The 25,501-nt window shown below is 40.9% G+C and overlaps 1 protein-coding gene across 2 annotated transcripts in view; it reads right to left on the bottom strand.

Annotated features, from left to right (window-relative positions):
* Nucleotides 1-25,501, bottom strand: part of LOC136314100 (cadherin-related family member 3-like) — a 115,929-nt gene that overhangs the window by 46,747 nt on the left and 43,681 nt on the right. For both annotated transcript variants that reach the window (XR_010727274.1, XM_066244518.1), the window contains exons 5-8: nucleotides 7,676-7,770; nucleotides 5,159-5,266; nucleotides 3,796-3,992; nucleotides 1,279-1,456 (exon numbers count right to left, since the gene is read on the bottom strand). Coding sequence is in view for 1 of the 2 variants with exons in the window: in XM_066244518.1 (XP_066100615.1) it covers nucleotides 1,279-1,456; nucleotides 3,796-3,992; nucleotides 5,159-5,266; nucleotides 7,676-7,770 (578 nt within the window). In the remaining variant the exon portion in view is untranslated. The remainder of the gene's footprint in view (nucleotides 1-1,278; nucleotides 1,457-3,795; nucleotides 3,993-5,158; nucleotides 5,267-7,675; nucleotides 7,771-25,501) is intronic.

Here is a 25,501-nt window from a genome sequence, read left to right as displayed (position 1 = left end):
TCCTCTCTGTCTCTCTCTTCCCCTCCCACAGCCGAGGCTCCACTGGAGCAAAGTTTGCCCGGACGCTGAGGATGGCTCCATGGCCTCTGCCTCAGGAGCTAGAATGGCTCTGATTGCGGCAGAGTGACACCCCAAGATGGGCAGAGCATCGCCCCCTGGTGGGCATGCCGGGTGGATCCCGGTCAGGCACATGTGGGAGTCTGTCTGACTGTCTCCCCATTTCCAGCTCTGGAAAAATACAAAAAAAAAAAAAAAACCCCACACACACACAAAAAAAGCTAGATAATTAGGATTAAAGCTTGGGAAAGATGAGGCAGCTGTCCTGTGTTGCTAAGAGCTTGGGGTTCAGGGGACATAGAAGAGTGACAGAGATGTAGGTTTGGAGACTGAGCTTCAAGTAGTAAAAGCAGCCAGGCTGATGGGAGTACAGCCCCATAATCCCTATTCAAATTTCAAAATCCAAAAGCTCTGACACTCAGAATATTCTCATAATCTTTTGTCATCAAAACCTATCCTGACCTTAAATTGTTGACATCTAAACATTACCTGAACTGTCAGCTCTTTCTTGTCCCACTTACTGGGAGTATTCATATACAGGGGTGGGCAAAAATTGGTTAATAACCAATAATAATAATAATAATAATTAATACATAAAATACAAGAATAAACTCTCTGTTTCTTATGCTTACAACCATAAGCCTACTTTTGCCCACCCTTGTATTTTACTGCAGAGATATTCATGGATTTGAATCTGGGGTATTGGCATAATATATGGTACCTTTCTAAAATTCAAAAAAAAATTTTATGCTGAAACATATCTAGTGACCATGGTTTCAGAAAAGGGATTATGGAACTGTGATAAATAACATTTTTGAAACAGACCACATGCTCAGCACTATGCTCAGAATGTTACAGAAATTATCCCATTTATTCTTCAAAACCACCCTATAGAGTAAGTACTATTGTTATCCCATATTATAAAGAAAGAAACTGAAGATCAAAGGGCTTAAGTAAATTATCCAAGATCACATAGCTAATAAGTGATAGAACCAGGATTCCAAGCCAAGTCTGTGACTTTGAAACATACGCTTTTAACAACTTACTATCAGATCCAGGAAGCTCAGCTCTCAACAGGTCATTTCTGAAGACCAGAATATAAGACTGAACAAGAGTCAGTGTGATGATTAACCACATGTTTAGCTGAGCCAGTAAACATAGCAATACCTCTACTCTCCACTCACTCTGAATTGTTAAGCCAATCCACTCATCTCAGCTCACCTAATCATATACTGATCACAGAAGGGGGAGTTGTCATTAATGCCATGGATATTGACCATCACTGGAATTGCTGCACACTGCTGGTCATAGTCACAAGCCTTAACAGAAAAGAACTGAACACGTGTGAACCCAGCTCTCTCCACGTCAAGGCGGGCAGCAGTAACCACGGTCCCAAACTCTGTAAGAAAACAACACATCTTGCTGCAAACTGGCCCATGCTGTTATTTTCAAAATTATTTTATTACATAGCAATTAAAGAGATAAAGTATGAATTAGGTCTTGTTCAGTAACATTAAGAGACTGATTTAAAATGTAGGCACAATGTGTAATTGTGTATCACCAAAATACCCACACCAATTATATTATGTTAGCTGATATCAAAAACAAAATTGAAGGCCCTGGCCGGTTGGCTCAGTGGTAGAGCATCGGCCTGGCGTGCAGAAGTCCCAGGTTTGATTCTCGGCCAGGGCACACAGGAGAGGCGCCCATCTGCTTCTCCACCCCTGCCCCTCTCCTTCCTCTCTGTCTCTCTCTTCCCCTCCCGCAGCAGAGGCTCCACTGGAGCAAAAGATGGCCCGGGCGCTGGGGATGGCTCCTTGGCCTCTGCCCCAGGCGCTAGATTGGCTCTGGTCGCGACAGAGCGACGCCCCGGAGGGGCAGAGCATCGTCCCCTGGTGGGCAGAGTGTCGCCCCCTGGTGGGCGTGCTGGGTGGATCCCAGTCGGGCGCATGCGGGAGTCTGTCTGACTGTCTCTCCCCGTTTCCAGCTTCAGAAAAATACAAAAAAACACAAATAAATAAATAAATAAATAACAAAATTGTTTTATTTTCTTACTTAGGGGACCAGGGACAACTTTCTAAAAGAGGAGGCACTTAAGTTAGGTCTTGAAGGACATCAAAATTAAACAGATGGTGGTGATTAGGAGATCATTCCCAGCAAAAAGAATACACAGCAAACACAGCAACAAGATCACAACTGACTGTACTCCCTTCCACCCAACCCACCCACTCATTCAGTCAACAAATATTTATGTAATGACAGCTATATGCCAGGAACTGTGCTGAATTCTGTATATACCACAATGAAGTCCCTGCCCTTATGGAATTGACAATCAGGGCTGGAGTCAAATCTCTAAACAAGTGTAACAAACATTCAACAGACATATTATTAAGGAAATAAAAACTATAATATGATAAATTTAATGTCTAATGGTCAGATTCTGAAGCAAGGACTAAGGTCCAGAAGCAGGCAGCCTAGTGTTATGGCTGCAGTGTAATGGACAAGGGGTGGACAAGAAACAAAGATGTTGAAGAGAGAGAGAGACAAGAGACAGAGAAGACAGGTTCTTGGGCCGAAGGTCAGAAGTCTGGATTGCATTCCAAGTGCAAAGGAAAATCACAGGAGGGTTTCACTTGGAAGGGGGTAGGACCCAATTTTCCTTTTTTCCTAACATTCATCTTTGTTGCTCTGCTGAGCCTAATGGAGGGGGTAAGTGTGGAAACAGAAGCCCAGTTAAGAGATCTGTGCAGTAATTCAGATAAGAGGGGACAGTGGCTGTTTCAGCTGGGGCTTTCCTGGAAGCAAGACGGGAGATGAGGATTTGTGTGCAATAGATTGTTTGAGAGGTGAGCCAGGCAATGTGGCATGGGTGCAGTGAGACAGAGAGGGGAAGGCTGCCAGTAAAAAATATATTACCAAGCAAGTCACCACTGTGGACAACTAGAACTTAATAGCACTGGGAAGCTCTGGAAGCCAGTGCAGAATACACACTCAACACTGTTCCATGCCAGGGTTCCATGCCAAACTCCCATTACTTATACAGCAATTCTCTTCAGTATCTGGTTGAGATCTTATGGGGTGGGTAGTATTATTCCAACACTTTGAACTTGCTATTTATGAAGGAGGAATAGGACAGATGTCATACCCCAGGTAATTCCTCAAGCAAAGAAATGCAGATATAGGCAGTTGGAAGTCAAACTGAAATATTAAAGCCTGAGGAGATACAGGTGGGACACTGACAGCTTCTGCTACAGTGGCTCAAACCTGCATATGTACTAAAGATGACCGGTACCTCTCCCCTCAGCCTCAGAAGAAGTCTTACATACCACATAATCTGACTGACCCAATCTTAGCCATAGCTGATTGGCTGAGAAGTGAATGACTGACTCTAAAAAGTCCAATTAGATTCTCTCTCACAAAAATTTGGACCTGTAGCAGAGCTGAATGATTTACATCTTGAGAAGATGAGCTGGCAGGTCACATAGACTGCAGAGCTCAGGCAGTCATTCTGTAGCAGCCATGAAGAGCCACGTGTTAGCTCCTCGTGGACAAAGAACTGGTCTTGCAGAGTTATTCAACAGATTTCTATCAAGCATCTACTATGTGCTTCTTGCAGGAGTTCTGCAAATAAAGACAATCTAATGTCTACCCTCAAAAAACTCAGTCTTAGAGAGGAGACATAAACAAATGACAACAATAGGATATGAGATATAATGCTGAAAACAATTCCAAACCTACCTTTGTCAACTGCAAAGTCAACATTCCATGGATCTAGTTCAAAGGTTAAATCTCCCAAATTATCTTCATCAGTTGCCTGGCATTCTCCAATCACTTTGCCAATTGGAATTTCTTCATCCAGTGTGATGTTGACTTTATTTTGCAGAGGTGACTTTATAGAAGTAACACTCAAGACACCATTTTCAATATTGAATAAACTTATTTGAAGAGAAAGAACCATTAGAGTGGCACTTGCTTGGTTCTTACTCTTTTCTACCCCTTGTGGTGGGGGCGGGAGGGGGGAATAAGGAGCTAGAGGTCTAAATGATAACAATGGGAATAGACAGTGATGTTAATAGCTAACCCATTTATTCAGCACTTGCCTATTGTTTAAACACAATGCTCAGCATTTTTTACATTTTTTCCCATTTATTTCTCACAGTCCCAGGAAGTAGATACATTTTTTCACATGTGAAAACTGAGTTTTTAAGAAAGTGAGTAACTTTCTGAAGTAAATATCAAATGGTCTGAGATAGGACTTGACCCCAAGACAATCTGACTCTGGAGACTGCCTGCTTAACTAAACTGTGCCTTTCTCCCCGCAGAGTGAGAACCAGCATCTTCAAGTTGCTGACCCCCGATGTGTTTTTATAAACTCCCTGTGATCACCGTTAACAAGAATTTTCCTTGAAGGTAGTAAGAGATAACCCTTCCCATTAGGTGTTAAGAATATATTAACACTAATAACAAACACTTTATTCTGTTGCAAGTTCTACATGTTTTATACTTTAAAACTATTTTCTTGGCCCTGGCCAGTTGGCTCAGCAGTAAAGCATCAGCCCAGCGTGTGCAAGTCATGGGTTCGATTCCCGGCCAGGGCACACAGGAGAAGCGCCCATCTGCTTCTCACCCCTCCCCCTCTCCTTCCTCTCAATCTCTCTCTTCCCCTCCCGCAGCCGAGGCTCCATTGGAGCAAAGTTGGCCCAGGCACTGAGGATGGCTCCATGGCCTCCGCCTCAGGCACTAGAATGACTCCAGCCAAAACGGAGCAACGCCCCAGAGGGGCCAAGCATCACCCCCTGGTAGGTATGCCGGGTGGGTCCCAGTCACGCACATGTGGGAGTGTCTGTCTCTATCTGCCTCTTCCCCCTCCCCTGCTTCTCACTTTGGAAAAATACAAAAACAAACTTTTTTTTAGCTGTTTTGAAGAAAGCCTTTTCTTTAGAATTTACATTTTAAGTGATTGTTTACATTGTACTTGCTTATTTTTCTTCTCAGAATAAAACCATTGCATTCTAAGAAAATTTCATAAATAAATTTCAGAGGCTACATTTTCATATCCAATTTTTAAGGTTAATTAAAAGAGTATGTTTTATTTTCTTACCTGCAAGTAAGAACTGGGTCTTTATTGTTGACATTGATGAGGAAAACCTTTAGATTCCCAGCAGCAAACAGTCCTCCAGGATCAACCACTTTAATAACTAGGGAAAAACTGAACATGCAGCCACAGGAGGGACAGTTAAGATTCCATAGTAACTAACAGGCTTTCACAGAGATAGAATCTCTGGGGCTTAACTGCCCAGTTAAAACAATAGATTCACTTAGTTAAATTGTCAGTCAAACCAGTTATTTTAACAGTTGGAAATGGCTGACACTTCATTAGAAGCCAAATTAATCAAATCTCTTGAAAGAACAGACAGGAATTTAGAAAAGTCCATTAATCCCCATCAACAATAAAAAAGCAAAGTAGATTCCTTAGAATTTCCTGGTAGAGCAAAGCTATGGCTATGGGCTCTTAGCCTTAAACATGGACTTTTTTTAAATTAATTTTAATGGGGTGACATTGATAAATCAGGATACATACATTCAGAGAAAACATCTCCAGGTTATTTTGACATTTGATTATGCTGCGTTCCCATCACCCAAAGTCCAATTGTCTTCTGTCACCTTCTAACTGGTTTTCTTTGTAAACACGGACTTTTCAATACAGAAAACTGATGACAAGGGCAAGGGGTAAGGTAGTAAGAACACTTCAAAGCAATGTCATAACTACAGGGACATATTAGGAGGGCTAGATGACAAAGGGGTTTTATTTTAACAGAGGTGTGTATGGGTCTGAGGAATGAGAGTGCTTGAAATGGGGGGGTAGAGGGGTTGCACCCTAATGGAAAAATGATGTTTGTACCCATAAACTGTGACTCGGATAACACTCCCGATTTGATAGGACTGTCTTGTTTTAGCAAAGAGTCCCACACATGACCCCAGAAACTTCTAAGTCCTAGGCAAACTAGACAGCTGGTCACCCCTTCAGAAAAAAAACAAAATAAATCTATTCTACCTTGAAATATACTGATAATTGAGATCAAACTACTCTTTTTTTTTTTCTGGTTATCCTAAAAATTGAACCAGTTCTCAATTTTTCTCCGATTTTGTAATTTTTTCTACCAGAAGATGATTGTTTTTTACATAATTTCACAGAAATCATAAAGCCAATTCACTTTTAAGAATAAAGACATTTAAAAAATAATTCTGAGACATCTAAGCTACAAGAAGGGAGGAATGAGCCGCAGTCAGGGTTCTGCAAATGACTGTGATCTGGCGGGGCGCTGGGCACTGACTGCAGGGAGTACCGAGGGAATCAGCTCTCTGACTCCTGCGTCAGCTTTGAATAGGCAATGTCAGGGCCCTATATCTCCTTTGAAGTGAAGGAATTAATGAAAATCAATGAGGCATTCCAAAATATCTTTTATTCCCACTTAAAGGGCTGCTCAATGACCCTAAAAACTCTAGGGTTGCAGAGAAAATTAAGGAATAGAGTTTAGTGAGGATCCCTTCCGGAACCTTAGCCAAATATTTATTTATTTAAGTCTACAAAGAAAGCTTCAACTTGTGTCAGTTTCTTTACTTTCAAAGATACTGATAAAAGGGAAAGCTTACTTTTCACTTATTAAGAAAATATTAATTTTTAAAACTCTCATTAATGACTTTTACTCCCATTTAAGATTTATAAATAACTTGGAATGTGCATAATCATTTTTCCATGAGATATTCCAGGCCAAAATAAAAGAAATTGTGATAGACATTATCCATTATTCCCAGAGTTATTCTTGTGACCAGATAAACATGGGGCAGAGGGATTTTGGAATAAGGGATAATGGATAAAGATTTTGACAATTTTTCTACCCCCAAAATATATAAACATAATACAAATTTAGGAGAACTCTTCTCCAGCAGACTTTATCAAGTCAGCAGGAGAAAGCATATCCTGTTGTTGAACTCTCAACCTATTTTACAGAAGATACTAACACTTAGGATGTATATCATCCTCAAACTGTGGCTTTGGGTCGGGAAGGATCTCCTTGTGAGATTCAGGGGCAAGCTTATTGAAAGGGGTTCACAGTCCATTTGCTTTTTCTATAAAGCACTTTGATGTAGATCATACGACCAAAAGGTAATAAAAACCATTATAAAAATAGGAATAACAACTATAAACTAATAGCTACCCAGTTGGCAGATGTGAAGTAAATAAAAAAGAAATGTCAGTCAATTAACTTTTGAAAGTTTCTGGATTACACTGTGAGTGAATCCTGCATCCCAGCTGTCCAGAGAGAGGTCCCCACTGACTTTCACCTCGGTTTTCAAACTGCACCACTGAAATCTTCCCAATGGTTGCCTCTAGGGAAAGCGGATGAGCAGGGAGAGGCCAAAATAGCCACATCGAGTGCCTATAGCAGCGATTGTGCAAATACATTTTGGGTGATAAGGTTATATTTAAGGCAATTCCAACAGCACCTTCATTTGGGACCCATTAATACCGATGTGGGGAAACATTCTTGCAGGCAGAAATATGAACCAGAGGTCAGATATTTCGAGTGAATACAATGCCAGTAGCAGTATTTACCTTCTAGCTTCCCTCTCAAAATCAAAAACTGCTACTGTAGAAATGGTTCCGATGCTGTCGATTATGAAGCCAGAGCCCTCTGGAGAAAGGGAGTACTGTTTATTGGAGAGTAAAAAGAAGGAAAAATGTTACAGAGACACCAACAGCTTTCCTAGCCAGATGGTGCTCACCAAGAACCTGGCCTGAAATCTCTTTGTGCTCTGGGTCCTTCTGCTTGCCCCATGGATGATAGGTGCTCATTCAACATTTGCCAGTAAGGATGATGATGAAATTATTCAACTACCACAGGCCAGACAACCTCCCCTTAAATATTACAAATGAATTTTCCTAATCTCTTACATTCAGTATGTTATCTGAATGTTTCTCACAACACTCCACTAAAAGCTAAAATGAAATGAACAGGAGTTACATTTATAGACACAAGCTGACTGTATAATGGGAATTCAGAAGTTATTGTGTTTATTTGGTGGTTCTGAAGATACACTTTGGGGGACTGTTGAGGGACAGAGAGCTGTAGAGGGGAGAACTAAACTCTTAGGACACTTGTTCATCTTGTTTTCTGTGGGATAGATGGTGGCAACCCTTCATCAACTTGTTTCTCTTAGCGTCCCATTGACTCTCATTCATGCTGTCATTTAGTTAGTCTGTTATACGCTTCAAACACATTGTCACAACTTTTAATTGTCACAACTCTGTCATAGGTTATCCCTACTTCACAGGTAGAAACACTGAGGTTTAGAAAATTCAACTGGCTTGCCCCCAGTCTGAGAGCTGAGCTTTTAGTCACTATACAGAATGTCTCCCTGCTTACCACACTGCATGCCTGAGATGAGCTTTTGCCAAAAAGGGTAGGGAAGGCCAAAGTTCCCAGATTAGGTGAGTCAAATGATTAGAAAAGTCTAGGGCAAAAATCCATTAGAGGATTACCATCAGGAGTTAATTATACTGAGAGCTACAGACTTAATAATTGTATAGGCCCAGAGATAATTTAATAGAGATGATTAAACTCAGAAGGTCTGCAAAGCAAACTAAAAATTGTTTGGAGAAATTAGTGACCTTTTATTTTATCAACTTTCTGACGAATCATCATGTCCTGATTAATTTAAATCTATCCACCCATTTCTACACATAGATAAGATGGAATTGATTTCTTCTTTTTTTTGTAGAAAAAATGCTATATAGTATTAACATTCAGGAACTGCAGAAAAATCTATCACATATTTACTTTTAAGGCAAACACAGGAAAAATGATGCCTGTTTCAGGGCTCACAAGCATGAGGTCTGATTATATATAAATGTATATCATTTTTTTGGTCACTCTAATTTATGTTGTAGCCACTCAAAAATTTGCAGTTCTCCATTCCATTTCAGTGTTACCTGGTTGACAGCAATTGTTTGGGAGGGAAAGCATACATTGGGAAGCAGTATTTTTATGATGCTTAATTTTTCATAAAATGAGATAGTCTTTTTTAAAAATTGATGGCACTGATATGCACAGCGGCTGTGTTGTTCCAGGAAGGTTGGAGCTGGCAGTTGCTAGGCAGCCAAGGCCATCGCGGGGAAAGCCACCTAAATGAACGATCCTCTGAATAGGAAAGCAGTTCAAGGGATGAGAAATTAACTCTCTGTGGGGCCGGCAACTTAAATTCATTCCCCATTCCCCAATTTACCTGCAAGAACACCATCAGCTGTTCAGGCAATAGCTGGGCCATAGGAATAACAATGGCAGCCCTATTGTCAGGCTCCAGGGTATGTGACAATAGCTGAAAGGAGAAAATTGAGGAAAGGGGAGTCTTTGGTCCTTCTGGATGGACTTATTTTTCAAAACCCAGTTTCTCTGAAAGGCTTGTTCATAACTATTCACTCTCAGAGAGCTGGGAATTGGAAATGTCTGAGCTTGAACTGCAGGCCAAACACAGAGAGGACAACTGGGGCCTCAGTGTTGGGTGCTCCATGTTCATAGCATCAGTGATAATAAAAGCAACAATTCTGGTGTCCACCAGTTACGCTGGCCCAGATTCTGTGCTCAGCATCTTTCTGAAGTATCTCATTTAAGCCTTAAAATGATGCTCTGAGGTTGTACTCTTCTCAGTCCCATTTTATAGGTGGGGAAACAGAGGCTCACAAATGTTAAAGAAATGGCCCAAGAACACATAACCAGTGAGTGGTTAAGCTGGAACCCAAACCCAGGTCTTTCTGACTCCAGAGCCGTTGTGTTATCCTCCCTGTCTTTCTGGGAGAAGGCTGATATATATTTTTTAATTTCTTTATTTATTAATTTTAGCCAGAAAGGAAGGGAGGGAGAGAGAGAGAGAGACAGGAACATCCATCTGCTCCTGTATGAGCCCCAACTGGGGCTCAAACTGGCAACCTCGGTGCTTCACAGTGGTGCTCTAACCAACTGAGCCATCTAGCCAGGGCATTTTTTTAAAACATAATATTTAAAATTGTTTTTAAATGTTTTGTATAGGGATTAAAGGAACATAGGTGGCTGAAGACAGAGTAACAGCACCGCAGTGTTACTGTTTATAGAGGAAAAGAAGGGAGGGGAGACTAAGAGCAAGCCTGGAGAAACTTTCAAAATTTAAAGATCAACAGAGAAAGATGAATCAGGAAAGAAAATAAGAAAGAGTTGTCATATACGTCGAAAAAAATAGCAAGAGTTTTATTATTCCAGTATAATACTAATAATATTAGCTAATATTTATTAAGTACTGTCTGCCAAACACTATTCAAAGCCCTTTACATTTTTTACCTCATTTAATCTTTATAATAGCCCTGAGGAGGCTCCTATTATTCACCCCATTACAAATTAAAAAACTGAGACACAGAAAGATTAAGAGACTTGTCCAAGATCACAGGACCAGAGAGAAGTAAAACCTAAATTTTAACTTAGGCTGTCTGACACTAGAATCTGAGCTCCTAGGCTGATAGACTGTGTTTAATTTGTTAGTTTGGCATGAGTTATATTATCTTGAAACAATTAGTAAATAAGTATGATATGGGCTAAATTTTTTTTTTATATAACAGAATATTCTCTGATTTTTCTAAAGTACAAATACTGGCTAATCATTGATCACCTACAAATCCTTTTTATTTATTTTGTGTGTGTGACAGAGACAGAGAGAGGGGCAGATAGGGACTGACAGGAAGAGAGAGAGATGAGAAGCATCAATTCTTTGTTGTGGCACCTTAGTTGTTCATTGATTGCTTTCTCATATGTGCCTTGACCAGGTGGTGGGGGGAGGTTACAGCAGAGCAAATGACCTCTTGCTCAAGCCAGCAAGCTGGTGAGCTTTGCTCAAACCAGATGAGCCCACACTCAAGCTGGCAACCTCGGGGTTTCACGTCCCATTCCGATGCTCTATCCACTGTGCCACTGCCTAGTCAGGCACAAATCCTTGTTATAAGCGATATATAGATTGCTTTCTAGTATATATATATATATATATATATATATATATATATATATATATATATATATATATACTAGAAAGCCCAGCCCGGCAGTCATATGAAATGACCGCTGTTCTAGATATTATAAATTATAATTAAAATGATTTGTGCAAAGGTGTCTGCTAATTCAAACTGAATTACCCAGGGCAGGCGGCGAGGACACCCCTTTGCTTAGTGCCCCACGGGGTTTCCCCCTTCTACTTGCTTAATTGCTTAAAGTAGAGTGCAATGAAGGAAACCACTGGCGGTACATTTCTTAACCACCGCTAGCTCAATAAATAAAGGTGATTTAAATAATAAAATGTTAATTCACATGTCAAAGATCTCTTTGTACACATTTCTTATGTAGATCTTTCCATCATTTTTAAGCTTGCCTTGCAGAGGACCATCAATTATTTTTAATTTTACGTCCGTTCTTTCACGAACTCTTGAACAGGCAACATAAAGTTGACCGTGTCCTCTGAGGGATCAAGTATATATAATTGAGCAAACTTTCTTTTCCCGTCAGAAGGATGCAAAGTTCCAGTTTGATGGTAAACTTGACCATGAAGTCTAAAGCAATAAAGTCCTGGTCCAAGCAAGTCAATTGGTTTGTTTCCCATGGACGCAAAAGCAAACGAACTATTAATGGATCGAATGCTATCCATGTACTGATTGCTATTTGGATGCTGACTAGTCAATAATTTATTCAAGAGTGGTGGATAATTCTCAATTAGTGGAACTACAATGTTTCCGTACTTGCAACATTGAGAAAATCCTTTCTTGCCACGGTCAAATCGATTAGTTTCTAACTTGAAGTTTAAGGACTGACAGTGTTCACATTTAATATTCATGTCACCAGAGGAATGCTCAAAAATTAAAGTTTCTCCGTTTGAAACTGTTTTAACCCTTTTTGTGTTTCGGTCAGCATTACTCTGTCGTTTTTTTTGCATTTCTCTCCTGCCTTTGTTCAAGGGACTCATTTTGTCGAGACAGGCTTTTTTGTCTTGCATCTGAGGCAAGCCTTGTTTCTCTGTGCTCATCAGTCTCATTTTGCCGAGAAAGACGCATTTGCTCTGCGACTGAAGCAAGACTTTTCTTTCTCTGCTCAGTGGTTTTTTTTTGTTGAGAAAGCCATTTTTGTGCAGCTTTGGCTCCTCTTCTCTCCTCTTCAGTGCTGTATTTTCTAGGAGGCATTCTTAAAAGAAATTACGTTAAGACATAGCTTTTATATAAAATAGATGATTGCCAATGCAAACAAATGTTCACCTTCCCCCTGACATGCTCAATTTGCGTTCAGCCTTAAATTGTTTCAAAAGCAGATGATTGCCAATGCAAACAAATGTTCACCTTCCCCCTGACCCACTCAATTTGCGTTCAGCTGTGGCAACTTCACCCCATTGGCTAGTATAGTTACGCAAGCAACCAATAAGCTATTGGCGACAAACAGACACTTAAGCCACATATAATAAAGATATATATATATGTTGTATTTTTCTGAAGTGAGAGGCAGGGAGGCAGAGAGACAGACTCCTCCATGCACCCGATGGGGATCCACCCGGCAGGCCCACTAGGGGGCGATGCTCTGCCTATCTGGGGCCATTGTTCCTTTGTAACTGGAACCATTTTAGCACCGGAGGCAGAGGCCATGGAGCCATCCTCAGCACCCAGGCCAACTTGCTCCAGTGGAGCCTTGGCTGTGGGAAGAGAAGAGAGAGATAGAGGGAGAGGAGGAAGGATGGAGAAGCAGATGGGCACTTCTCCTGTGTGCCTGGCCAGGAATCAAACCTGGGACTTCCACATGCAGAGCTGACACTCTACCACTGAGCCAACCAGCCAGGGTTTAAGTGAGTTACAGTTTTGGGGGGGGGGGTTTGTTTGGTTTTATTTTTGTGACAGAGACAGAGAGAGTCAGAGAGAGTGACAGATAGGAACAGAGAGAGGGACAGACAGACAGGAAGGAAGAGAGATCAGAAACATCAATACATCGATTCTTTGTTGCAGCTCCTTAGTTGTTCATTGATTACTTTCTCATATGTGTCTTGACCATGGGGCTACCGCAGACTGAGTAACCCCTTGCTCGAACCAGTGACCTTGGGCTTAAGCTGGTGAGCCTTGCTCAAACCAGATGAGCCCTCACTCAAGCTGGCGACCTCGAGGTCTCAAACCTGAGTCCTCCACATCCCAATCCAACATTCTATCCACTGCACCACTGCCTGGTCAGGCAAGTAAGTTAGTTACAGTTTTAAGAAAATATTTTTAAACTATAAACACAGATATGACTCTAAACCAGGGGTCTCAAACTCAACTCAGCATGTGGGCCGCAGAGCAAGATCACAGCAGTTCGGCGGGCGGCACTAGGTCTACAAAAGGCAACTGTTACGCAACACTTTTCTCACTGTAGTTGAAAACAAAAAAAATCAGTACAACAAGCACAATCGTACATGCAGTTTACTCAGTGTCACAAAATGACCAGAAACTGTAGTTCGCATCACAACTGCTGTTAATTAAGCTAATATCTAGCTAGGATGCTAGAGAAATGAAAAATACAAGTAGGCCCCTAGGCTTACTTAATTTTATCCAAAATATTTTGAACTTCGTGGATTAGTCTGCGGGCCGCACAAAATTGTTCGGCGGGCCACATGCGGCCCGCAGGCTGCGAGTTTGAGACCCCTTCCCTAAACTAAACATTAACCTTGCATTTTAGTCCTAAGGCCATATAAAAAGTAATAGCACCTCACCCTGAGCAGCCTTGGAGTTTCACACAAGATCCTTTTACTTTCTTCCAATTATTAGGGCACTCTCTTACATTCACTTTGTAAACAAAAGGAATAGTTTGCTACCTACACACTTACACTGAACTATTGGAGCCCTCATTCTTCCTAGAACAAAGCCTTATTAACCTTGTTCCAAAGGTTAGCTAAAGTTAAGAGACCTCTATGCAAACATTCATCCCGCAATTTTAATACTGAACCCAGACTCAGTCTCAGGATCCTCAACACTCTTGAGCTTCTAACCATCAATGAGATAGATATGCAAGTTGAAACTGATCTGCCATCCCTGACTGAGCTAGATGTTACAAGTGGACTTATCCAGATGTTTACTACACACACAGTTATGGTTACGGAATTTACAAAGCTAACTTTACAAACCTTTCTCAGGGATGACCTACACATTAAGAGCCTTCATTCAAGAGTTAATTGTTGAAGCTGGAGAATTCAGTGGAATTCATTATACTGTTCTGTCTACTTTTATATATGTGAAATTTTCATTTTTATTAAATATACAGACCTAATGGAGTCAGAATATTTTGGGCAGGGAAACCTGATAATGTGAGTTTATAACAATAAGCTACCCAGAATGATTTTTATGTACTCTAACATTGGTTTTTTAAAAGTGATTTTTTTATTGAAGTTATTGGGGTGACTGACACTGGTTAATAAAATTATACAGGTTTAAAATTAAGGTGCACAATCTCACAATACCTCATCTGTATATTGCATTGTGTGCTCACCACCCCAAGTCTCATCCCCATCTACCTCCCCCTTTACTCTCCTCCACTTCCCCCCACGCCTTTTTTCTCTGCACCTTTGGGTGTACAGCTCAGTTACCTGGCGAGCTTTAAGGACTAATGAAATCAGGCTTTCTGGGGGTAGAACCCAGGCATCTCTGCTTTTTGAATTATACACATGCTCCTGCAGCCCAGTGGCCTTAGGTTTTGGCATCTGTCTTAAGCTTCCTCAGAAACAGATCCAGAGGTGAAAATCTGTGTGCAAGTGATGTATTAGTTAAGTGATCCTGGAAAATGAGAGTGGAAGTAGGAAGTGAGGACAGAGAAGGGGAGGGGGCCAAGCAAGAGTGCTACCCAACGTCCATACAGGCCATTGCAGCCTGAACCCACCAGGCGGCTGCGGGGGGACCTCAGGCCTGGGAGCTGTTCCCACCCAGGGAAAGGAGAGAGGCCGTTCCTACTCTTGCCCCCTCATCCAACGGTAAGGATTACCCCAGAGAGAGGTACACTCCCAGGGACTTCCTGCTCTGTGAAGTGCAAGGAAAGTCCAAGGGCAGCTGAAGGAACCTGCTGAAGGAACCAAAGCACATTGAACTTGCTGGACGCAGGGAGCAGCACACAGAAATGCTACAAAGGTTTCCAAGGAGACCAGGGAAGAGCACAGATATTACCCACTGCAATCTCTAAAGTGCCCTTTGTTGCAGCGCTAAAAACTATTGTTTGGCTGAATCATGCTAGAAAACAGAGTTTGTTACCACATTAAGACACCTGTCACCTTATGTGTGAGTAACCAAGTTCTTTCCTTTATTCTTTAGTAACTCTGATAGTAAGTCGGGTGCTTTTCAACTCTGATTTGATTGGTAAGGACTACCTGGTGCAATATAGCAAGAAAACCTGTGAGCTCAGGTTGGAAAAATACCACATTCAATTAGTGATGTCTTCCACAAGCCAACGAGAAAGCGATCACAGCTGTATCAGAGAGCTTTGCTACCTAAGAGACGGTTGAAATGGCTGGGGAGCTTTTTAAATACTGATGGCTGGGCCCCAGAGATCCTGATTTAATTAGTCTAAAGGACCCTGGCATCTGTGTTTTATTAAAAGCATTCCAGGTGATCTTATAAGAAGAACCACAGTAATACTCAGTATGACTTACCATGCTATTTCCCAGGAAACATTTTAATGCACACTTTAAAATATTAAAATAAATCTTCCAAAAACCAAATATTTTATTTATAATTCCTTTCTCAATTTCATAAAGATGTATTTTTTAACATAAATGTTAGAACACAGTTTGTAAGAACTGTCATTGCCAAATCTTCATTTGCCTTGTGTAAATATGCATATTGATACTTTTCACATATTCTTTAAATAATTACATTTTGATGTGCATATCTTTGTAATATAATAGCCTCTACATATGAAAAACATTGCCTGGGTGTATACCTTTGCAATTTTTAAGGCAAAAACAACAACAACAATAATATATCATGTAATTGTTCAGTGCTATTGCTTGTTACAAGTTGATTTTGCAATAGCTACAGGCTACCATGTGTTACAAACTTGCATGCCATCTTGTGGAAGATGGTACACGTGCAAATATGAAGTAAATACTCCTAAAAATATTTATTAAAAATTTGACTGTGGTTTTCTATAAATACCTGCCTTTTGTGTGGAGAGTTAACGATTATTTTCTAGGTAAGTAGTTTTTCTTAAAAATCTGTTTTTCTCTAATTATGCACTATTTCAAACAAAATTGTTCTTTTGCTTGAATAACCCAGATGATGATCGCCTGGTACTCGAACTCACTGGGCATGCCTCAACAAACCTTTCTCCACACCCCAGGCTTTCCAAGAATGTGAGTATATGAACCAAACTTTTCTCCCCCTTCTCTTTGCTGTGACAAAGAGATGAAATTTTAAATTGATGTTAAGGTTGAAAACCAAGACATTGATGACAACTCAGAGATAAATCTTTTGGATAAATACCCAAAAGACTGTAGTTCTAGTTTTCATTTTTGTTTTCTATAATGGCTGCACCATTATGCTTTCCCATCAACAATGCTCAGGGGTTTCCCGTTTCTCCACATCCTTACCAGGACTTGCGAGGGTTGTTTTGTTTTGTCTCGTTTTTTATAATAGCCATCCTGACAGTGTAAGGTGATACCCACTGTGGTTTTCATTTGCGATTCCCTGATAGTAGTGATGATGAGCATTTTTTCATATACTTTTTGGACTTTAGCATAGCTCCTTTTAGAAATGTCTAGTCAAGTCCTTAGCCCATTTTTAAATCAGGTTATTAGATTTTTGCTATTGAGTTGCAGAACTCCCTTATGTATTTTGGACAGTAACCTCTTATCAATATCTGATGGTTTGCTTATACTTTCTACCATTCTGTAGGTTGCCTTTTCACTCTGTTGATTTTTTCTATCTTTGTAAAAAGTGCAACTGGGATTTCGATAGGGATTGCATCGAATCTGTAAAACTGAAATCAGAATCTTAAAAACATATTAGTCCTCCCAAATCCCAGCATTATTCACACCAGCCAAATGTAGAAACAATCAATCTAGAATGTCCGTTAACAGATGGATAAAGAAAACGTGGCCCTGGCTGGTTGGCTCAGTGGTAGAGCGTCGGCCTGGCGTGTGGGAGTCCCGGATTCGATTCCCGGCCAGGGCACACAGGAGAAGCGCCTATCTGCTTCTCCACCCCTCCCCCTCTCCATCTCTCTCTTCCCCTCCCACAGCCAAGGCTCCATTGCAGCAAAGTTGGCCCGGGCACTTAGGATGGCTCCTTGGTCTCTGCCTCAGGCGCTAGAATGGCTCTGGTCGCAGCAGAGCGATGCCCCAGATGGGCAGAGCATCGCCCCCTGGTGAACATGCCAGGTGGATCCTGGTCGGGCGCATGCAGGAGTCTGTCTGACTGCCTCCCCGTTTGCAACTTCAGAAAAATACAAAAAAAAAAAAAAAGAAAAGAAAACGTGGAATATACATGCAATGGAATATTATTAAGCCTTTCAAAAGAAAGAAATCTTGCTATACACAACAAAATGGTTGAACCTTGAGGGCATGTACTAAGTGAAGTAAGACAGTTACAAAGGACAAACTACATGATTTCACTTGTAGAGGAGTGACATGGCGGGTACCAGGTGCAGGCAGGAGGGGAATGCAGACGTGCTATTCAAAGGATGCAAAGCTTCAGCAATGTGAAACAGTTCTGGAGATCTGTTGTACAACCTTGTGCTTATCGCTGGTATTATAATGTACACTTTAAATCCCTTAACAGAGTGGATCTCAAGTGCTCTTGCCACAATAAAAACTTAAATTGAAAAAAATGAAATGAATCATTCAAGTTATCCTGCCAATACTTCCTGAGAGTTTTCCATGAATCAAGAAAAATAAGACCACTGCTTGTTTTGTGAAGGAAAGACACAAATGCAGACAATGTATTTTATAAGAACATTGATATGTCTACACTACAACAAACCAATTAGGTACATACCAGCCCCATGAAGGCAGAGATTTTCATCTGTTTTCATCACTGCTGAAGCCCTACTTCCTAACAAACTGCTTAACACTAGTACAAGAGTCCCCTTATGCATGGTTTAGCTTCTTGTGGTTTTAGTTACCAGTGGCCCGCTGTGGTCCAGAAATATTAAATGGAAAATTCTAGAAATAACCAATGCATAAGATTTATGTTGCACACTGTTCTGAGTCGCATGAAGAACTCTGGCGCCATCTCTCAGGAAGCATCCCTCTGCCCGGCCCCTCCCGCTCAAGACGCTCGCTGTCCACATGTCAGCAGCAGCTCTCTTGGGTGTTAGATGCTTGCAGTGTTTGTGTTCAAGTCACCCTTACTTTACTTAATAATGGCCCCTAAATCCAAGAGCAGTGATAGAGCAATTTGGATGTCAAAGAGAACCCTTAAAGTGATTCCTTCAAGTGAAAAGATGAGTACACTACAATAAGATATTTTGAGAGAAATGATATTCATATAACTTTTATTAGTCTATTGTTATTTTATTTTACTATTAGTCATTGTTGTCAATCTCTTATTGTGCATTATTTATACATTAAATTTATCATAGAAATATATGTATAGAAATAAGCATAGTATTTATAGGGTTCAGTACTATCTGTGATTTCAGGCATCCAATAGGTGTCTTTTTTTTTTTTCAGTAGCTGTCTTTAATATATCACCAGCTCAAAGGGGGACTACTATAAATGCTCAGTAAATAATTGTTGGATGAGCAAGAGAATGAACATGCAACTACTATTCCTACTAAACGTTTGCATTCTTATACCCTGCATTCTTCCCTGTTTCTACAGATGAAAAATTGTACTTCTAATGTCAGGCACTCCACCATGCCCTGATGCCATCCCTGGTTGCCTACTTGAGGTAGTCACTCCAGCAGTTGTTGCCACTATCCCTTGCATTATTAATTTTCTCTTCTCTACTGGATTATTACCACTAAAAATACAACATGCAATAATATTTCTCATCATTCAAAAATAAAAATTTCTCTTGATACTACATCTTCCTCAAGATACAGTCCAATTTCTCTGCTCTGTGTTTTAAGAAAACTCGTTGCAAGTCATCTATGCTCACTGTCTCAATTATCCTCACCTCTGATTCTCTTGAAGCTTCTTCCATCAAACTTTCATTCTCACTACTCCACTGAATGGCTCCATTTATCAAGGTCACCAAAGATCTCCATTTATTTACTCACTGAACACCTGCTATATGCCAGACACATAACTGAGTTCCAGCAATGAACATTTTGCCAGCTTCAGTGATCAGTAATCTCAGTTCTCATCACCTCAGCAGAACTCAATCAATTCTCTTTTGAAATACATCCTCTGGGCTTCTGGGAAACATTCTACTCTCCTGATCATATTTTTCTTACTGATCCTATTCAGTTTTCTCAATCCTCTTCCTCTTTCTAACTTCCAAATGTTGGGACACTTCCAGTCTCAGTTCTTCACCTTTTTCTCTTCTCTCTTGTATCCACACTTACTCCCTAGGTGATCTCATTTCATTCTGAATAATAAATTCTAAGTGTTAGTTGGTAACTCCAAATTGATGCTCCTGCCCCATGTCTTTGCTGAGCTCCAAAAATTTTAATCAAGCTGCCTAATCTTCCTGGATGTCTACCTGTCTTTCCAATCTTAACTTGTCTGAAACAAAGCACTTGATTACTCTCTTCAACCCCATTCCTCTTCAAGAGTTGCTCCAGCCAAAATCCTGGAAATCTTCTTGATTTCTCTCATTCCTTTACATCCTATGTCTAATTTGTCTACAAGTCTGTCAATATTACCTTTAAAATATATGCAACTTGCCTTGTTTAGTAGTGAAGGATACTATCTCTGTAACTCACTTTGTAGTAAATAAAATGATTGATGGATGAATACAAGATGGGTAGCTGAGTGATAATAAAGACATGGTAAAATATTAACTATAGAATATAGTGATGGATATATGTGTGTTCATCCTTTCGATTTTTTAGCTTTTGACTTTTCAACATGTTTGAAATTTGTCATAATAAAACATTGGAGAAAAAAAATTGAAGATTCCAATTACTTCTCACAACCCCAACTGCCATCATCCTAGACCAAGCCACCATCATTTCTCACCTGAACTATGGCAGTCATCTCTAAATGGTCTCTGCTTCCAATCTTGCCTTTTACAGTCATTTTTTTATTCACACAAAAGCCAGCATGATTTTTTAAATATATAAATAATAAAATTTGTCCCTCTACCCAAAATGTCCCAAAAAAACCACATTAATCAAAATAAAGTCAAGTCCTTATAAATGTTTAAAAAGACCTTTGTAGTATGGTTGCTGGCTATAGTGTCATCATCTCTCCCTCTCACTCTTTGCTTTTTAGCTACATTGGTTTCTTTGTAGTTCTGTAAGTACACACTGACCCTGTTTCTGCCCCAGGGCTTTTGCACTTATTGTTGTCCTTGTCTGCAATATCCTATCCCAAGATACATGCATAGTTCCCTCCCTCACTTCATTCAGGTCTCTGATCAAATGTCACCTCCTCTCCCTTAACCATCCTATTCAAAATAATACAAACCATTGCCTCTTCTCATCATCATTCTCTTTCCCTTTGCCCTACTTTATTATTATCTTTTCCAAACCACTTACTATCTGACATTATATCATTTATTTATACCTTTGATTCTTCTCAATTTTCTTCACGAGACTGTTAACTCCAAGACTTTACATGCCATATTTAATGTTTTATTCTTAGCACCTGTAATAGAATAGTCACTCAAGAACTATTGATGCATCATGGCCAGTTAGTTCAGTTGGTTAGAGTGTAGTCTGGAAGCACAGAGGTTGCCAGTTCAATCCCCAGTCAGGACACATGCAGGAATAGTATGATGTTCCTCTCCCTCCCTCCTTCTCCCCCCCTCTTCCTCTCTCAATAAAATGAATAAGTAAAAATTAAAAAAGGAAAAAAAAAGAGCTATCTATATAAAATGGATAAATTGAGGTTTCAAAAAAGTTCTGGCCCTGGCCGGTTGGCTCAGCGATAGAGCGTTGGCCGGGTGTTTGGAAACCCCCGGTTCGATTCCCAGTCAGGGCACACAGGAGAAGCACCCATTCATTTCTCCACCCCTCCCCCTCTCCTTCCTCTCTATCTCTCTTTTTCCCTTCCGCAGCCAAGGCTCCATTAGAGCAAAGCTGGCCAGGGCCAGAACTTTTTTGAAACCTCAATTTATCCATTTTATATAGATAGCTCTTTTTTTTTCCTTTTTTAATTTTTACTTATTCATTTTATTGAGAGAGGAAGGGGGGAGGGGGGAGAAGGAGGGAGGGAGAGGAACATCATACTATTCGTGCATGTGTCCTGACTGGGGATTGAACTGGCAACCTCTGTGCTTCCAGACTACACTCTAACCAACTGAACTGGGTACTGAGGACGGCTCCATAGCTTCAGCCTCAGGCACTATTTGGGCACTTATAATAGCAGCTCTTTGTTGAATCAACCTCTCTCATTCTCATTCCCTAAGAGTTTGCAGTCCAGATGCCTCCCACCTAAAATTCCTGGTGGTCATATGGCTTAGGCCTAAGCCACAGTAATTGCTGAAGGGCTAGCACACGAAGCAATCAGAACCATGAAGATGACTTGAACTCTGGAAGAGAGTTTTAGAAAGGTCTCAAACTGGTAGGCTGTAAGGACTCAGATCCTTGCCCTCTACATGTTATCAAATTGGAGGACAGAAAAGACTGAAGTTCATGGGTCCTATAGTAAACCAGCATATGTCATGCCCTGCTTACATCATGTGAACCCAGAATTCAGCTGTGCTGGAAGCACACTCCTTTAAGTCGTTGCAGCCAAAAACCTCTTTTGGATCAACTTTTCTGTTAGTTCCAACCACTCGGATTTTAATATACTGTCTGAATGATTAAGGGTTACAAAAGAAAGAAACAAACTCCAACTTATTAATTCTGCCTCCAAAATATTGGGTTGGGGAATAAGTTCGTAGCATTTTTATATTTTCTTTTATTTTACAGTGATTTGTTTGCTGTTTGGCAAAGGGTAAGTATTCATTCGATAAAACTCTTTCTGCTCTACAAAACTATGTTAATTGTATTTTTGAGTTATTTAATTTTTTATTAGTTTTGAGGCTTAGAAATGGAATACCCAGGAGGCAAAAATCAACATTTTCGACACCTGCTCTTCTTTGCTTTTCATCAAGGTCAAAAAGCTGCCGAAGCAGCCCGGGACATTTGCGACGTGTATGGAGAAGGTGTCATAGGCGAGTCTACAGCACGGAAATGGTTTGCAAAGTTCAAAAATGGCGACTTTGACGTCAATGACACGTGCCGCAGCGGAAGGCCTTCTGAATTCGATGAAGAACTGGGAAATGCTCGAAAAGAATGCCACGGTCAACAAGGAGCTCTACATTGCCCAGCTACACCGCGTGAATGAGGCTATTCGACTGAAAAGACCTGATCGACATGGTCAAACCATACTCCTTCACAACAACGCCAGGCCCCATGTTGCACAAGTCGTCAAAGCCGCACTCCAAGAGCTCGAATGGGAGGTCTTTCAGCATCTGCCGTATTCTCTGGACCTTGCACCGACCGATTACCATCTTTTTCGCTCCCTGTCAAACCATATGAAGGGCATTACCTTCGATAACAAAGAGGTCCTTAAAAACTGGCTCAACAACTTCTTTGACACCAGACCAGGCGATTTTTGGTGGAACAGCATCAACAAATTGGTTGAGAGGTGGGAAGAGGTTGTAAACAGCAATGGCGAATATATAATTGATTAACGTATTGATATAATTATTGTTTTTTGTTTAAATAAAAGTCTTCGGTAAAAACGCTACGAACTTATTCCCCAACCCAATATGTTCAACAGTTGGATACATTTTTACCTATTTGATGTGTTTTTCCACACACAAAACTTACAAAAATTGAAAATGTAAATGCTATTCAAAGGACAACATAGATCTTTTCCTTAAAATGATTATACTTAAAAACAACGCATGAAAACCAGAATAGGCACCCAAAACTATAAAGCAAAATTTACATATTCTGGTTTCTAACTCAATAGACTCATCTCTTCCCCTTTAATGTTTGTTTTACAGCTAAGTTATAAAGCAGGAGTATATAATTAAAATCTTTATATTCATAATTATAAGTTCTAATGCAGTGTAATTATTGAGTCATTTGATAATTCCACCACTAATTATGCCTCTTAGAATTTCCAAATACCACTTTACCATAAAATCTGATCATGGTCAGCCTTCAGTCAATATATTTGACTGCATGGAAAATGTTTTTATTTCCATATATAGTCTGTGTCCTACATTTATTCATTGAATCTAATTTATCAAAAAAGGGAAAAATAATAAGATCATTTTTTTATCTTTCAAGGGCTACCATAAAACTTTTATGAATTATTCTTTATTAGAATTTTTTTTTTTTTTTTTGCCTGACCTATGGTGGCGCAGTGGATAAAGCATTGACCCAGAACACTGAGGTCGCCAGTTCCATACCCTGTGCTTGTCTGGTCAAAGCACATATGGGAGTTGAAGTTGATGCTTCCTGCTCTCCTTCCTTTCTCTCTCTCTCTCTCTCTCTCTCTCTCTCTCTCTTTCTCTGTCTCTCTCCTCTCTAAAATTAATAAATAAAAGAAAATAAATAAAAACATAGATTCTCTCATTAAAAAAAAAGATTTATTTTTTTTTCCTAATTTTTTCTTCTGAAGCTGGAAACGGGGAGAGACAGTCAGACAGACTCCCGCATGCGCCCGACCGGGATCCACCCGGCACACCCACCAGGGGCGATGCTCTGCCCACCAGGGGGCGATGCTCTGCCCCTCCGGGGCGTCGCTCTGCCGCGACCAGAGCCACTCTAGCGCCTGGGGCAGAGGCCAAGGAGCCATCCCCAGCGCCCGGGCCATCTTTGCTCTAATGGAGCCTCGGCTGCGGGAGGGGAAGAGAGAGACAGAGAGGAAGGAGGGGGGGATGGAGAAGCAAATGGGCGCTTCTCCTGTGTGCCCTGGCCGGGAATCGAACCCGGGTTCCCCCGCACGCCAGGCCGACGCTCTACTGCTGAGCCAACCGGCCAGGGCCAAAAGAATTTTTAAAAATCTGTCCAACAATTTATTAGAATGCTGGTTTAGCTCATTTTTTCCTTAGCCCATGATATAATTCCCAAAAGAAAATAAAAGTTTATTAATGAAATGAAAATATATATCTAGGATCTATATGCTAAGATTTGTCATAAATTTTGAGATACCTTGAATGAGTTTACCTTGAAATGAACATATTAAAACTTATTTCATAAAAATATGTCAATTCCATCCCAATTTCATCCTTCCTAACCTCAATCTTATTCTCTTCCCTCTCCACTATCTCCTCATGCTATCTGTCTTCAAAACCTGGACTTATTTTCATAAGGTCTTAATTACCTGTTTTGGTAGGCACAATAAGCACAACATACTATTTGAAAGGTAACTTTTGGCCCTGGCCGGTTGGCTCAGTGGTAGAGCATCGGCCTGGCATGCAGAAGTCCCGGGTTCGATTCCCGGCCAGGGCACACAGGAGAAGCGCCCATCTGCTTCTTCACCCCTCCCCCTCTCCTTCTCTCTGTCTCTCCCCCTCCCACAGCGATGCTCCATTGGAGCAAAGTTGGCCTGGGCGCTGAGGATGGCTCCTTGGCCTCTGCCCTAGGTGCTAGAGTAGCTCAGTTCGCAACAGAGCGATGCCCTGGATGGGCAGAGCATTGCCCCCTGGTGGGCAGAGCGTCACCCCCTGGTGGGCGTGCCGGGTGGATCCCTGTCGGGCGCCTGTGGGAATCTGTCTGATTGCCTCCCCGTTTCCAGCTTCAGAAAAATACAAAAAAAAAAAAGAAAGATAACTTTTAGGGTATATGTTTATGTCACCATTGAGAGAGGAAAATACGTATTGAGTAAGATGACTCTCTGGCCCACATCTTGTTAATACAGTCAGTAGCAGCTACACAACCTCAACCTCAACAAGTAGGATTCTTAAAGCAGAATTGAGTTGAAATAACATACTTAGACTTCTACAACGGACTTTCAATGTAATAAACAATAGGGAAAGACACATGCCACCCCCTCACCACCAATAGGCCTACCACCACTAAACCAGGGATGTCTAAAAGATCATACTGGGGGTGGGAAGAGTTGTACTTTGAATGATGTGTGACATAGAGAGTAGGGGAAGAGTTGAGACCTGGGGAAGCATCAGGAGGACCTAACCTGTGCAGCGGGGAGTGCGGTCAGCCCCCAGTCACTCAGGGATGTCATTACTGCAGTGTGGGAAAGAAGGTGGGTCTTCTCTCTGCATCCCATCGCTGACTTGTCCTTTGGGACATTCCCTCGCTGA

The sequence above is a fragment of the Saccopteryx bilineata genome, chromosome 10 (genome assembly GCF_036850765.1).
Source record: "Saccopteryx bilineata isolate mSacBil1 chromosome 10, mSacBil1_pri_phased_curated, whole genome shotgun sequence".
NCBI lineage: Eukaryota > Metazoa > Chordata > Mammalia > Chiroptera > Emballonuridae > Saccopteryx > Saccopteryx bilineata.
The sequence above is the reverse complement of the archived record's forward strand: the minus strand, read 5'-3'. Positions and strand labels throughout refer to the sequence as shown.